Below are 15,241 nucleotides of genomic sequence, written 5' to 3'. Positions count from 1 at the left end.
GTGATATATTGATCGGTTCATTGGTATTGGTTATTTTGATTCACTTGATTGTTAGTGTGTTCAGTTGAGTCCTTGTGCATGCAGAAATATTTTTCTTGATGATTAAATGTTTATCACGTTTTATTCAGCACATGAATGTTGTTTGGTTCAGTGGAGTTGCTCATTTTGATTCACTTGATTGTTAGTGTGTTCATTTGAGTCCTTGTACATGCAGAAATATTTTCTTGATGATTGAATGTTTAACATGTTTTATTCAGCACGTGAATGTTATTCGGTTCAGTAGAGTTGCTCATTTTGATTCACTTGATTGTTAGTGTATTCAGTTGAGTCATTGTATATGCAGAAATGTGTTTCTTGATGATTGAATATTTATCACATTTTATTCAGCATATGAATGTTATTCGGTTCAGTGGAGTTGCACATTTTGATTCACTTAATTTTTAGTGTGTTCAGTTGAGTCCTTGTGCATGCAAAAATATTTTTCTTGATGAATGAATGTTTATCACGTTTTATTCAGCACATGAATGTTGTTCGGTTCAGTGGAGTTGCTCATTTTGATTCACTTGATTGTTAGTGTGTTCATTTGAGTCCTTGTGCATGCAGAAATATTTTCTTGATGATTGAATATTTATCATATTTTATTCAGCATGTGAATGTTATTCGGTTCAATAGAGTTGCTCATTTTGATTCACTTGATTGTTAGTGTGTTCAGTTGAGTCATTGTGCATGCAGAAATGTGTTTCTTTATGATTGAATGTTTATCACATTTTATTCAGCACATGAATGTTATTCGGTTCAGTAGAGTTATTTATTTTGATTCACTTAATTGTCAGTGTGTTCAGTTGAGTCTTTGTGCATGCAAAAATATTTTTCTTGATGAATGAATATTTATCACGTTTTATTCAACACATGAATATTGTTCGGTTCAATGGAGTTGCTCATTTTGATTCACTCGATTGTTAGTGTGTTCATTTGAGTTCTTGTGCATGTAGAAATATTTTCTTGATGATTGAATGTTTATCATGTTTTATTCTGCACGTGAATGTTGTTCGGTTCAGTAGAGTTGCTCATTTTGATTAACTTGATTGTTAGTGTATTCAGTTGAGTCCTTGTATATACAGAAATGTGTTTCTTGATGATTGAATATTTATCACATTTTATTCAGTATATGAATGTTATTCGGTTCAGTAGAGTTGCACATTTTGATTCACTTAATTTTTAGTGTGTTTAGTTGAGTCCTTGTGCATATAAAAATATTTTTCTTGATGAATGAATGTTTATCATGTTTTATTCAGCACATGAATGTTGTTCGATTCAGTGGAGTTGCTCATTTTGATTCACTTGATTAAAATGTGCATGATTGTGCTTGTCGGTGTATTGAGACCAAATTTTTTTGTCCTTACAGCAAAAATGAAGAAGACAATGGTGACAAAGAAGGAGAAGCCACATTATAACGTATGCATATGTACAAAATAAGAGACCAAGTGATTCGGGCATCTGAAGCAATAAGACTCCTGAAGCCATCTGTTGCCCTCTCCAGTCCTTATTGTAAATTCACATCTGAAAATTTAGATAGTAAATAGGATATACTTTGTTTAACTGGTTGTAATTAATACTATTTTGTTTAACTTGTTTAAAAAAGCAAACACTGCTTCTTTGAATGTATATATGTGAATATTAATGTAAATATTATTGGAAATCTAATGTTAATGTATATATCTGATTTAAGATATATTTGTCCTTGTCCTATCAGTTTGTGATGCGTGAGCATCTTATCCCCTTTTCTAGTTGTTTTTATATTGTTTTTAGATAGATTTTATTAAGTTTTATTATGTTTTAGTGCAAAATTTATCTTTGTATGCTACTTTGAGTTTTTCTTGTATTTTTATGATTTTAGGTAAAATTCGGAGCAGTATGGAGAAGTCTGGAGCAAGAAACAAAAATGTTGGCTGCTCTCCCCTGGGTGCTAAACGCCCAAACTGGCGTTCAACGCCAGCAAGTGGTATGAAGTCAGAGGCGCGCTTCCCTTCTGGGCATGTCCGAGCCGCTCACCAATTGAGCCTCCAAAGTAGATTTAGCACCTCTTAGGCTTATCTTATCATATTTTTGTACTTTTTATTTTCAAATAATATCTTTTAGATTTAGCATTCATTATTAGGTTAGTATTTAAAGGGGGAAGATCTTCTTCCTTCCGCATCTTTCGAAACCTTGTTTTCTATGTAAAGTTATGAGCAACTAAACCTCCTGGTTAAGGTTAGGAGCTCTGCTTATTTCTATGGATGAATGTAATCTATTTTAATTAATGTTTGATTCAGTTCTATTTGATTCAATTCTAAGGTGTTGTTTTCGTTCTTAACCTTATGAATCTGGGTGGAACGAGAGTATGACCCTTATTCTACATGAGCTCTTGTGATTCTCGAGAGAGCTATCTCGCTTGAGCTACAGCTTGAAAACACTCCTCCTAAACTACGAATTACCTGGACTAATTAGGATATTTGACATAAAATCTGGTTAGTTCTGGGTAATTGAGGTTTTTGTAGCGCTAAACTAGTTTTCTGAACTTCACCCTCTGATCTGAATTGAATGACCATGAGAGTGGCTTTTGATGAAGATTAGAGGAGATTAAATCGCTAAGAGATTAGGTTTTAATCGCTTATGGTTTGCCATAGAATGAATCACTCATTGTTATAATAGTTGGTAAAATGTTTTAATCCGAAAAAGTATACATCTCCGAGACCTTAACTATTTTCTCATTATTGTTTTACTACAATTCTGTTTATTTGCTTTATTTACTTGCTTTTTACTACTTATGTATTTTACACCAACAACCATCTTTTACTGTTTGCTTGACTAAGTCCAACAGGATAGCTATTGCTTGTTCAATCCGACAATCCTCATGGAATCGACCCTCACTCACCTGAGGTATTACTTGGATGACCCGGTGCACTTACCTGTAAAGTTGTGCGAGTTCTAATTTCGTGCACCAGTTTGAGATATTAATGTATATATATGTTGGAACTGCCTGACTGCTATTTTATTCCAGGTTCATAGTGAATGGAATCAGGATATTTATCAAACATTAATAGCCCTAAAAACCCAAATGAACTGAAATTAATACACTGGATGGACTGAAAAAGTGCATATATCACTATTAAAAAAATGTTTCTATCAGTATTCAGTTTCAAAACAGCTTTCTATATAATGAACCGAACACGTTATTAAGATGAATCAACTGTATAGTACTAAATGAATGGAACATTATCCATTATATAAAATCAAATTCAAAACAACTTTCTGCATAATGAACCGAAGACGTTATTAAGTTGTTATTAAGTTGAATCAACTGTATAATACTAAATGAATGGAACATTATTCATTATATAAAATCAAATTCAGAACACCTGTGTCTACAATTTAGAGATTATCAATTCAATTCAATTCAATTTAGCAATTGTATTTCATGTAATTCGATTCCAAAAATAATCCAAACCTAGTCCGCTTGATTCATTTCAAAAGAATAATTCAAATCAATCTCATTCAATTGATTTAAAGTTGAATCATTCATTGTTTTGATAGAATATTAAAATCTAAAAACGAAGAAGATAAATCCACAAATCGAAGAAGAAAATGAAGAAGAATAGGAAGAAGAAGGACGAGCAGTAGAAAAGAACAACGAGCAAAAGAGAAGAAAAAAGAAGAAGAACGACGAGCAACAGAAATTACAGATCCGAAAATTACAATACAAATAATTAACGTTGAAGAAGAAGTTTATGTTAATAGAAGTAGGGGTGGCAGTGGGGCGGGTAGGGGCGGGTTTTTACCCTACCCGACCCCGCCCCGCCGTCCCGTAACTCAGGTACTACCCACCCCGTCACAACCCGCGGGTAGTAAATTACAGTACCCGAACCCGCCCCTGCGGGTACCCGTCCCTATAAAAATTAAATATTTTAATTTTAACATATTCATATCTAAATTAAGACAAAAAATTTAAAATTCATAAATAAATTAAAATACAAACATGAATTTCATACAATGTCATTAGCTCAAATAACTTGAAATTAAAAAAAAAAGTGTTAGATCACTACAAACTTAACACCATAATAAAGAAATTACAATATTAGATATAAAGGAATCTTCAACCCTTATTCTTGATCACTTTCAACATCTTCATCATCATTAAAAGTTTGCAAATCAAAATTTAAACCTGAAAATCAAAAGATGTAACAATTAGCAAATTAATTGGTACTATGTAAGAGAGGCCAGCAGAAAATGTACTCAGAGGAAGAGAAATTATGAACAGGTACATAATACAATATAAAAATGTGCATTATCTTGATTGATATATATCTCCAAAACTTGAATTTCAATTTATAAACAAAACTGTTAATTTTATTAGGAAGCATTCCAAGAGCTCGAAGGATCCGTGGCAAAGCTTAGAACTGAAGTCCAATTACTCCATGAAGAACTTACTAGACTTGACAAGGAAAATAAGGAACTCGACGAGAAAAGCTTAGAACTGAAGTCCAATTGCTTATTTAGATTTATAATTTAGAGATTACTTTTATTAAATTCAAAATTTATTTGGTAACAGTAGCTAAACTAGGTGAATATGACTTGATAATTCATCACTCAACTTTTATAATTAAGAGATTAGGAAAGTGAATCATAATGACCAAGAAAGAATTGTCAATACCCTTTTATTTCTTTAGATAGATATAACTGAAATACTGAATTTTTTTTATAACATGGACAGGAAGAAATTTACAAGATGCATGGAATGGAATTATCAGCAAAATTTATTGATCAGTTCTGCACTTCTGCTGTTTAATTAGTGTAGTAAAATTGCAGAAAAATCACACAAGTTTTAGGCAAAATTCAGCCAAATTTATTCAACCAAAAACTGCAACATACCAAAACAGATAAACAAAGTTCATAACATAATTAACACTAAACTTATTACTCTAGCCTTTGTTCTTAACAGAAAAAACAAAACAGTCTTTGATTCTCTTCATAATTATAACACCTTGATCATATTCCCTTTCATAAACCAAGTCACTCTAATCTTGAAGAGTCCATTCACTACTCAATGACAATTGCAAAATCAGAATAAAATCAGAATAAATCACTTCTTCCTCTCCATATAACCAATCATCAAAGAAGACAAAACAACTTCAATTTTACAAGCTTTAGCCTAACAAAGTCTGACAAATTGAGCCAACAAACATATTCTTTCCTGAATTTTCCATGGATTGAATTTTACAAGAAAAAGAGCTACATAATGCAGGAGTCTACCAGTCACCAGAGCGAGAAATTAATTTTTTGAAATCAAAATTAATTTTAGTTTTATCTTAACTATTTTAACATAAATCATAAATCATAAAAATTAAATTAAAAAAAAATGAACATGCACATCAGCGGTAAGTATTGAGTGAGAAGTGCTTAGTGCTTACCAGTCACCAGAGAGACGACGACGGAGGAAGGAGGGACGACAAGGTGAGCACAGACCAAAGACCGCAGATTGGAGAGGCGAGTCGGCGAGGACAGTGACGGCGAGAAGTGGGAGCGACGCCGACGTGAACTCCGTGAGCGACAGCGCGCGAGGCGATCGAGATGAATGAGGACGGTTGGTGTCTTGGTGAGCGACGGCGAACAATCGGACGAGCTGTGACGGCGACTTACTGGCGCAGCTGAGCAGAGGATGTGGTCCTTGACAGCCTTGGAGAATTGGAGAAGAGCTGAAGGCCTGAAGCCTCAAGCCTGAAGGAGTGAAGAGTGAGTGAGTGAGTGACGAAGTGAGTTTCAGAGTTTGCCTAATGCCTAGGGTTGAGATTTGAGAATGGAAATGAAATGAGTGACGGCGGCGAGGAAGTGAAGTCAAGTAACCCTAATTTTTAATTTTTTTATATATATTTATGCACTCCGGGGCGGGTTCACCCTAAACCCGACCCCGCCCCGCCCCGCTCATCCACCCCGCCACGCTTCAAATCCGCCCCGGTCGGGGCGGGTTCCCCGCTGCGGGTCGAGTTTAAACCCGCCCTGACCGGGTAGGGGCGGGTCGGGTACCCGCGGATTCGGGTATTACTGCCACCCCTAAATAGAAGGAAAAGGGAAGCGCGCATGTATTTGACGTAACTTGAGAATAAAGAGAAGGCACGTTACCAAAAAAGTGCTTGGATGACTTAGTTAAGTTTTTTATATGAATGTAGAGCATTATTATAATTTTATTACTAAATTTTTTACATACTGACAAAATTAGTTTTTAATATCATAAAACTTTTCATCAATTTAAAACAAGTGAAAATATTTTTTTCATATTTATTGTGTAAATAATCATTAAAAAGAATGAATTTAATTAAATAAATATGTAAAATATTTTATAAAATTACAAATTTTTTTTCCCAATTAAACGACTACAAATAAGGAAGGATCTCCCTAACCTTATCTGATAAGTCATAAGAGATGAATCCAACGCTAGGGTAAGAATAAGGGACAGAACTAAACTCTGTTCCAAATTCTTATTCATTGCGGTTCTCTCCATTTCTTCCAGCAGCTTGAGCGAGGAGGCAAGGATGTTTTCTGGTGACGTTCTTTCCTTTTCAAAGACAAGTTTTTTACGAGCTTTCCATCCATATATTCCAGCAGTTTATCGCAAGGAGCCTCATTTCACTTCCACCATTTTGCCTAGTTCGAAGAGTATCCATCATTGTTTGCCACCAGGTTTGAAACTTAACAAAAATTTTTATTTAAAATTAAAATAAATATAATTAAAAAATTTAAAATTTTTTCGAAGTGTAGGGTAGGTAATTATATGTCAAGATTTGAATTTTTCAATTTTCTGCTCCACTTTGTATGCCAAAGGGACTTTGATGGTCCTAATCATAGACGAAGCACCGAACGAAGCCTCCCATAAAGAAGAGACACGAGGAAGAAACATGTTTTCATCGGCTGTAACTACCAACTACCAAACTCAACAAATCTGGGCGGAATGCTCGATGCTCTCCACTTTACTGATGCAGACTTATTCCTACTTCCCCCCTTTTATCTTCTTCACATTCACACCCTTCTCACCAACGTGAATAACAACATCAACAACAACTACTATGTTAAGTCAGAATACCTACCCCCTCTCTCTTTCTCACAACCCTGAATACCCCCCTCTCTCTCTCAGAGTTCCAGCGCCACCACCGCCCTCTCTGCTCAGAGCTGCTGTTGGCATTGCCATCTCATCCTCGTTGTCAAGCCCGCCTCTGTCTTCGTCGTCGTCGGCCGCCCTGAACTCGTGTCTCTGTCCTCGTCTTCGATCCCTCTCACGGCGAAGTGCGAACGTCCCTCTCTGCCGCCGTGGACTCTTCTCCTCGCCGTTGCAAACCGTTGCTCTTCGAACGGTTGCTCGATCCTCTTCAAGCGCGTCCTCTCTCTCCGTGAATCTCTACCCGAAGCCTCGCCCTCGCGAACTGATCCTCTTGCGAGTTCACTCTCTGTCCAATTTCATTCTGTTACAGTCGTTCCTCCCTCTCCGTGTCTCCGGTAAGCCACTGCTCCTTCAGTTTCAATTTCTAAGATTCTGAGTTGAGTTTATTTACTAGAGTCTGAGTTGGGGTTGTTGATGTGATTCTGAGTTTAGTTTGGATGCTGAGTTTGGACTCTTTGCTTAGTTTTTCTGTTCTTGGATTTTCTGGGTTTGAATGCTGAGTTTTTTGTTTTTGTATACTGAGTTTTGTTGTTGAATACTTGATTAGAAGTCTTTCTTGAAATTTTGTGTATGTCCTTTTTAGTGTGTATTGATTCTCAATGATTCTGTTCTCAATTCTAAGTCTTTGAATTCATTTCTTATATCACAAGAATTCCTCTCTTCTTTCTTCTGTTCGTCACCATTCCGTTCTGATTCTTTTGGAGTGCTTATCTTGATTGTCAAGTAATTGAGCTTGATCTTCTATAATTATAATTCTCTTGGAGTGCTTATCTCAATTCTCTATTTTTGTCTTTGATGTGATGAGTATTGTTGCTGATTACTTTATTAGAACTTAGAAGTTAATTAAAAATTTGTTATTTTGTGAATCTTTTAATGATAAAATATGAACAAGTTATCATGTGAAATGGTAAAATTTTGAATTTTATTAATTTAGAAAACATTGAAATTGAATATTTGAAATTTTATATTGAATTTTTAATGATTTTATTGTATATTTAATTAAATTGGTTGGACAACAGTTCGACCCCGATTAGACCATTGAACTATTAAATCAGTCACTTGACCAGTTCAATGGTTGGTTCGGTTCTTGCAACCTTGACGTAACTCTTCCTTGTGATCTCAACTCTCCAGGTGCTGCACTCTTTCTCATCTTTTCTAGCTTTGCATCGTGTTTTCATTTGTTGTTGTTGTTGTTGGTACCAATGGAGATTCCACTCTCACGATACCAATCTTACACATTGGATCAATTCCAAAGTGAATGCTACTTTTCCGCTTTGGGTTCTTCCGGATCCAGTTACTTTTCTGGTAAAGGTTTCGTCTTTGGGTGTGGTTTACGTTCAAAGGTGAGGAATTGGAGGAACCACTTTTCCCTTATTTGTTGTTGCTCCACTGAAAGTGGCATTCGGAGGCCTAAATCTTCGAGAATACCGTATCATGAGAAGGTAGAGCCTGTTTTGGAGGACACTCAGATGAGGAAACCTTCCTTTGTTGGGCTGTGTAGTGAGATAGAGAAGCTAGTTCTGTGCAATAGGTATAGGGATGCAATTGAGTTGTTTGAGATTTTGGAGCTTGAAGGTGGTGGTAGATATGTTGGTGCTAGTACTTACGATGCTTTGGTGAGTGCTTGTGTTGGTTTGAGATACATTAGAGGGGTTAAGAAGGTGTTTAATCTTATGATTAGTAGTGGGTTTGAGCTTGATTTGTATATGATGAATAGGGTGTTATTTATGCACGTTAGATGCGGTTTGATGCATGATGCGTGGAAGCTATTCGATGATATGCCAGAGAGAGATGAGGTGTCATGGACAATGATGATTGGCGGGCTTGTGGATTCTGGGAACAATAATGAGGCCTTCAGGTTGTTTTTGTGTATGTGGGAAGAGTTTAATGATGGCAGTCCTCACACTTTTGTTACGATGATCAAGGCAGCTGCCGGATTAGGTCTTATTCAGGTGGGAAGACAAATTCATTCATGCGCTTTGAAGATGGAGGTGGGAGATGATACTTTTGTGTCTTGTGCATTAATTGACATGTACAACAAGTGTGGTAGCATCGATGATGCCTATTGTGTTTTTGATCAAATGCCAAAGAAGACGACTGTGGCATGGAATTCTATTATTTCTGGCTATGCACTTCATGGCTATAGTGAGGAGGCTCTTAATTTGTTTTATGAGATGCACAATAGTGGTGCTAAACTGGACCATTTTACTATTTCAACAGTGATTAGAATATGTACAAGATTGGCTTCATTTGAACATGCAAAACAAGCTCACGCGGCATTAGTTCGTCATGGTTTTGGCACAGATTTGGTGGCGAACTCAGCACTCATTGACTTCTACAGCAAATGGGGTAGGATGGAAGATGCTCAACATGTGTTTGACACAATGCACCAGAAGAATATCATATCCTGGAATGCATTGATTGCTGGATATGGAAATCATGGCCAAGGAGAGGAGGCACTAGAAATCTTTGAGCAGATGCTTCGAGAAAGGATGGTTCCCAACCATGTCACTTTCCTAGCCGTCTTATCTGCTTGTAGTTACTCGGGACTATCAGAACGCGGTTGGGAAATTTTTCAATCTATGAGCAAAGATCACAAGATTAAGCCCAGACCAATGCATTATGCATGCATGATTGAGCTATTAGGTCGAGAGGGTCTGTTGGATGAGGCTTTAGCACTAATAAGAACTGCACCTTTCCAACCAACAGCAAATATGTGGGCAGCATTGCTGACAGCATGTAGAATGCATGAGAATTTTGTGCTTGGGAAGTTGGCAGCAGAAAAACTTTATGGAATGGAGCCCGAGAAGATGTGTAACTATGTAGTACTTCTAAATATATATAACACCACTGGAAGATTGAAGGAAGCTGCTGGTGTGTTACAGACCTTGAAGAGGAAGGGTTTAAGAATGCTTCATGCTTGTACCTGGATTGAAGTTAAAAGATGGCAAAATGTCTTCCTTTCTGGAGATAAATCCCACCCCCAAACAGAAGAGATATACCAAAAGGTGGACAATTTGATGGAAGAGATATCAAGGTATGGTTACACTGTGGAGGATGATGAAGCGCTGCTTCCTGATGTTGATGAAGAGGAACAACGTGTTCTGAAATATCATAGTGAAAAGTTAGCAATTGCTTTTGGACTAATTAACACCCCGAATTGGATGCCTCTACAGATCATGCAGGGTCATCGTATATGTCGAGACTGTCATACTGCAATTAAGCTTATAGCCATGGTGACAGGAAGAGAAATTGTGGTAAGAGATGCTAGTAGGTTCCACCATTTTAGAAATGGAAGTTGTTCTTGTGGAGATTATTGGTGATGACGAAATTGTGTCATTCAATTCACAAGGACATGTTACTCACTTCCATCCTTTCCCTCAAACTAAACCTCAGTTTTGACTAGGATGCAATCCTATAATTGGTGTAATTCTTTTTTGAGATTCTTTAATAAAAGACCTATCATACTTCCAAGATTTTGCACTGATTTGTTTTTTTATGCAGAGGGATAAGTTTGAACAGTTCCTTTCGTTATGTGAAATGTTTTGTTATTTGACTTCAAGTTGTGCTATATAGTTCTCGCATACTGAGTCCCTAAAAACCTCTGATAGTATTCATAATACTCACTTGTTTATGTACACAATTGCAAATTGTTTCAATTTTAGTGGCTCAACAAACCCCCCCACCCCCCTTTTTCTAATTTATTTATGTCATAACCATATTTGAGGTTTAGCATCATTATACATAATAGGCCTTCAGCTGCATTTATCAGTTACTTATCACCCTCTCAAGTCTCAAGTACAAGATTTGGAGAGAGGAAAAAACCTTCTGGTCCTTCTATTGGAAACGTGGGGGATTTTTCTTTGTTTTTTTTCCAATTTCTGTGAGATAGGAACAAGCATTCACATAGGGCATGTCTTGAATAGTCAAATTTCACTTCCAATTGTAGTGCTATAAATTAAGGGGTTGGTTTGGTTGCATTTGTTGTTGTCTGGGTTTGGTGTTTGATTTTTGAGGATTCTTAATGTCTTTTTCTGCTGCATATCCTGTCTATGAGGTTGCAAAGGATGCAGCTGGAGTCGCAGGTACAAACGTAATCTTTGTCTTTGTCTCGCTGTTTCTGAGATTCTGAGCATTCTGGTTTTTGATGAATCAAAAGGAACCGACTTTAAATATGCTAGTAGCAGTGGATTAGTAGATTATCCTTTACAGGGTTTAGATTCTCTTTTTATTTTATTTTATTTTAGTGATAATCACTATGTTTAATCGTTTATTTTGCAGGGAATATCTTTGCTTTTGGGTTGTTTGTATCTCCCATGTAAGTTTATTTAGAGAAATGATTTATTCTCCAAACTACTAAATGAAGCAAGAATTGATTAAAAGATTGCAAGACATTGATAGTTTATACTTTTCACTTTCTTTATCATTTAGGAACATGCTTAGGAATATCTTTACGATGCTAAATCATTATTCATAAGAAACTTCTGTTTAATTATTATATATTCCTTTTGTTTCATTGGTCATTAACTCTTGTTCTATTTTTGAATTGTAGACCTATATTTAGGAGAAATATCAGAAATGGGTCAACTAAAATATTCTCAGGATTGTCGTATATTTACTCTCTCATGAACTGCTTGATCTGCATGCGGTATGGCACGCCTCTGATATCGCCCGATAATTTGTTGGTAACGACGGTTTATTCGATCGGAGCAGTGTTTCAGTTTGTGTACATAATTATCTTCCTTGTGTATGCTGAGAAATTAAAAAAGGTTAACTTTCCCGCACTATTGGAATCTTGTTCTTGTGATACGGATATGGTTGGTTTCTAACTTAAGCTGTGAAACTCTTAAACTGCAATTTGATAGGTGAGAATGTTTGGACTATTGCTGGCAGTTATCGACGTTTTTGTGATTTAGTTGGGAGCTTGCAAGTAATTGATAGTCAAACACGCGAATCCTGGTTGAATTCTTGAGCTGTGCTTCCCTCATTTCAATGTTTGCCTCACCTTTGTTTAAAATTGTAAGTTTTTCGTTACATAGATACCCAATTAACATTGATTTGTGCTTTTTGACTTGATGAATTTACTTGAATTATGTACTTATGTTTCCCAGAAATTGGTCATTCAGACAAAAGAGTGTCGAATTCATGCCGTTTTATCTCTGGCTCTCCACCTTCCTAATGAGCCCCTCCCTTTTGGTTTTTTGATTGCTCAATGAGGACCTCTTCATTATGTAAGGAAGTAATTTATTTTTTCCTATTTGTTTCTGAATTCTTCTTTTAATTCGGAATTTTTGTTTTGTTGGTTATCTCTTGTTCTGTGCAATTTAACATTTATCTATTTGATTACATCAATGTTTTCCAGGTACCAAATGGGATAGGAATTTTTTTGGGAATCTTACTGTTGAATATCAGATTAGAGATATAGGGTGTATATAAGTTATTCTGAGAGATATAGGCTTTATATAAGTTATTCTGGTTTGATATAGTTTCTGTTTTTAGATATCTAATTCTGTTGTATCTCCTAGTATTAAGGGATTTTATAATATATATATATTGACGCTGAGAGATGGTTCTCTTAAGGAATTCATCCAAAACACAATCTTTGTTTCACTTCATTCGTGTATTTCAAGTTGGTATCAGAGCAGGTTCCGACCCGGCTCTGGTTTTTATTTGTTTTTCTTCTTTTCCGGTTGTAATCTCTCAGCCGTGTTTCCTTTTCCCACCAGCTGACACTATCAGATGTGTCTCTTCATCAGAAACCGTTTTTTCGGCCAAAACCTTGTCAAACATCAGACCCACTCCGAAGCAACCCCAGAATCAGAACCGGAAAGCCAAGTTCGGCCTGTCCCCAAAATTTCACCGCCGTCAACCGCCGCACGCGCCCACACGCGCCGCCCCTTTTCCTGCGCGTGGTCCTCACGCGCCTCCGCTCCAGACGTGCGTGAACGTCACGCTCTGCTGCCTAGGCTTTTTCCGGCCCTCGTTTCCCTTCTGCATGTGTTTTCCGGCCGTTTCTGAGTATCTGTCATCATGTCTTCTCTTCTGAGGTAACCCCCGACACCAACTCCAATGGTGGCAAACCGGCTATTCTAACATCTGTTGTTTCTGGAACCGCTACAATGACCTCTGAAAAATTGATGGGTGTCAAAAATTACCTTTCTTGGGCTGATTCTGTGGAACTTTGGTTCATGGGCCAAGGCTATGAAGACCACCTTACTAAATCTGTTGATGATGTTCGCGCCGCTGACAAAACCACTTAGAAGAAGATTGATGCCCAACTATGTAACCTTATGTGGCAGACCATTGATCCACCAAAGCTGACTATGTTTCGAGCTTACAAAACTTGTAAAAAGGTGTGGGACCGTGCTAAAGTTTTATACACTAATGACATTGCAAGACTTTACCATGTTGCTAAGAAGCTGTGTAGCTTACAGCTTCAAGGAACTGATATGGAATCTTATGTTGGGGCTGTGGAAGCTGTCAAGGAAGAGTTTTCGACTCTCTTCCCTATGTGTCTAATGCTAACGAACATCATGCTCAACAGGGAAAGATGTTTTTGGTACTTACTTGGGTTGCCAGCAGAACTTGAATCTCTTCGGCAACAAATATTGGACACCTCACCCGTTCCTTCCCTTGAGGACGTATTTGCACGACTCTTGCAATCCGGCCCCTCTCTTGAGACCCATACTTTCGACCAAACTGCATTAGCATCCCAATCTTCTTCTCAAGTGTCCTTTCAAGTGCTCACTCGCGGCGGCCGTGGGGGTCGTGGTAATGGTCGTGGTAATCGTACTCGCCTTAGTTGTACCTATTGCCATAGGATTGGTCATACTCAGGATAAATGTTATGCTCTCCATGGTCGTCCTACCAAGGTAGCTAATGTTATCCAAACTAATAAGCCATCTGACATTCACTCCGCCGCACAACCACAAGGGATATTTGTCTCTGGCAATGATTATGATGAGTTTCTCAAGTACCAAGCTTCAAAGCAGGCATCTACTCCCGTTGCTTCGGTGGCCTACTCTAGTAATTCTGTTGCTTGTATCTCTCATTCCTCTTCTCTTGGACCATGGGTCCTTGACTCAGGTGCTTCTGATCACATCTCTAGTACTTTTTCTGTCCTCTCTAAACTTGAACACCCTACATTTCTTCCTTCTATCACTTTGGCTGATGGTTCTAAAATTAGTGCTAAGGGAATAGGTCAAGCTACTCCTCTTCCTACATTACCTTTGAAATCTATTCTTTACATGCCCAATTGTCCTTTCAATTTGATTTCTATTAGCTAACTTACTCGTTCTCTTAATTGTTCAGTTACCTTTTTTGCTGACTCCGTCATTGTGCAGGATCGAGGGACGGGACAGACGATTGGTACATGATGTGAGTCTCAAGGACTATATCGGCTTGCCCTACACACTACTACTGTGTCTTCTGTTGTTGCTGTTAAGTCTCCGGACGTAGTCCCTTGTCGCCTGGGATATCCCAGCCTCTCGAAGTTACAAGCTATGGTCCCGAGTTTATCTCGTCGTACTACCTTAGAGTGTCAAACTTGTCATTTTGGGTAAACATGTTCGTAGTTCTTTTTCAAGTCGTGTTAATACACGAGCTGCGTCTCCCTTTTCTGTTATTCATTCTGATGTATGGGGACCTAGTCGTGTTACTTCGCATTCTGGTTTTCGTTATTTTGTCACCTTTATTGATGACTTTTCTCGTTGCACTTAGTTATATTTAATGAAGGACAGATCTAAATTATTTGCACATTTCAAGTCTTTCTGTTCTGAAATTCAAAACTTCAATTAAAATTTTACGAAGTGATAATGCTCGTGAGTATTTTTTAGCACCCTTTTCGTCTTACTTGTCCTCCCAAGGCATTCTACATCAGTCGTCTTGTCCCCATATCCCTCAACAAAATGGTGTGGCTGAGCGTAAACATTGTCACTTGATTGAAACTGCTCGCACTCTTCTTCTCCATACTCATGTTCCCCTTAAGTTTTGGGGTGAGGCTGTTCTGAGTGCATGTTATTTAATTAATCGTATACCTTCTTTTGTTTT

The 15,241-nt window shown here is 37.4% G+C and overlaps 3 protein-coding genes and 1 long non-coding RNA gene across 7 annotated transcripts; 3 read left to right on the top strand and 1 right to left on the bottom strand.

Annotated features, from left to right (window-relative positions):
• Nucleotides 1–3,973: 3,973 nt before the first annotated feature.
• Nucleotides 3,974–6,115, bottom strand: LOC112703523 (uncharacterized). The gene is made up of 2 exons (XR_003154626.3): nucleotides 5,451–6,115; nucleotides 3,974–4,204 (listed from the first exon to the last, which is right to left on the bottom strand). It is a non-coding gene; the product is annotated as an uncharacterized lncRNA (long non-coding RNA).
• Nucleotides 6,116–6,434: 319 nt separating this feature from the next.
• LOC140172819 (pentatricopeptide repeat-containing protein At5g50390, chloroplastic-like) lies at nucleotides 6,435–10,668 on the top strand. Of its 4 annotated transcripts, none has more exons than XM_072199654.1 (3): nucleotides 6,435–6,717; nucleotides 6,859–7,527; nucleotides 8,324–10,668. In XM_072199654.1, the coding sequence occupies exons 2-3, from the start codon at nucleotides 7,101–7,103 to the stop codon at nucleotides 10,513–10,515; spliced, it is 2,619 nt and encodes an 872-aa protein (XP_072055755.1). In that variant the 5' UTR covers nucleotides 6,435–6,717; nucleotides 6,859–7,100; the 3' UTR covers nucleotides 10,516–10,668. The 4 variants fall into 4 exon arrangements, with proteins under 4 accessions (XP_072055755.1, XP_072055756.1, XP_025610777.1 ...); XM_072199655.1 differs by having other exon boundaries at nucleotides 6,445–6,717; nucleotides 8,212–10,668; XM_025754992.3 differs by having other exon boundaries at nucleotides 6,445–6,717; nucleotides 6,796–7,527.
• Nucleotides 10,669–11,074: 406 nt separating this feature from the next.
• On the top strand, nucleotides 11,075–12,658 carry LOC112703521 (bidirectional sugar transporter SWEET2). Its single transcript, XM_072199657.1, is given in 8 exon segments — nucleotides 11,075–11,277; nucleotides 11,474–11,510; nucleotides 11,745–11,961; nucleotides 12,058–12,103; nucleotides 12,106–12,141; nucleotides 12,144–12,211; nucleotides 12,304–12,423; nucleotides 12,555–12,658. Coding segments are annotated over 7 exon segments (570 nt in total). The 5' UTR covers nucleotides 11,075–11,216; the 3' UTR covers nucleotides 12,409–12,423; nucleotides 12,555–12,658.
• Nucleotides 12,659–12,918: 260 nt separating this feature from the next.
• LOC112703519 (uncharacterized) lies at nucleotides 12,919–14,947 on the top strand. Its single transcript, XM_025754993.2, has 2 exons — nucleotides 12,919–14,278; nucleotides 14,536–14,947. Exons 1-2 carry the CDS (start codon nucleotides 13,483–13,485, stop codon nucleotides 14,571–14,573), a joined length of 834 nt encoding a protein of 277 aa, XP_025610778.1. The 5' UTR covers nucleotides 12,919–13,482; the 3' UTR covers nucleotides 14,574–14,947.
• Nucleotides 14,948–15,241: the final 294 nt, after the last annotated feature.

The sequence above is a fragment of the Arachis hypogaea genome, chromosome 7 (genome assembly GCF_003086295.3).
Source record: "Arachis hypogaea cultivar Tifrunner chromosome 7, arahy.Tifrunner.gnm2.J5K5, whole genome shotgun sequence".
In the NCBI taxonomy this organism is placed as follows: Eukaryota; Viridiplantae; Streptophyta; class Magnoliopsida; order Fabales; family Fabaceae; genus Arachis; species Arachis hypogaea.
Note: the sequence above shows the minus strand (reverse complement) of the source record. Positions and strands in the feature narration are given on the sequence as shown.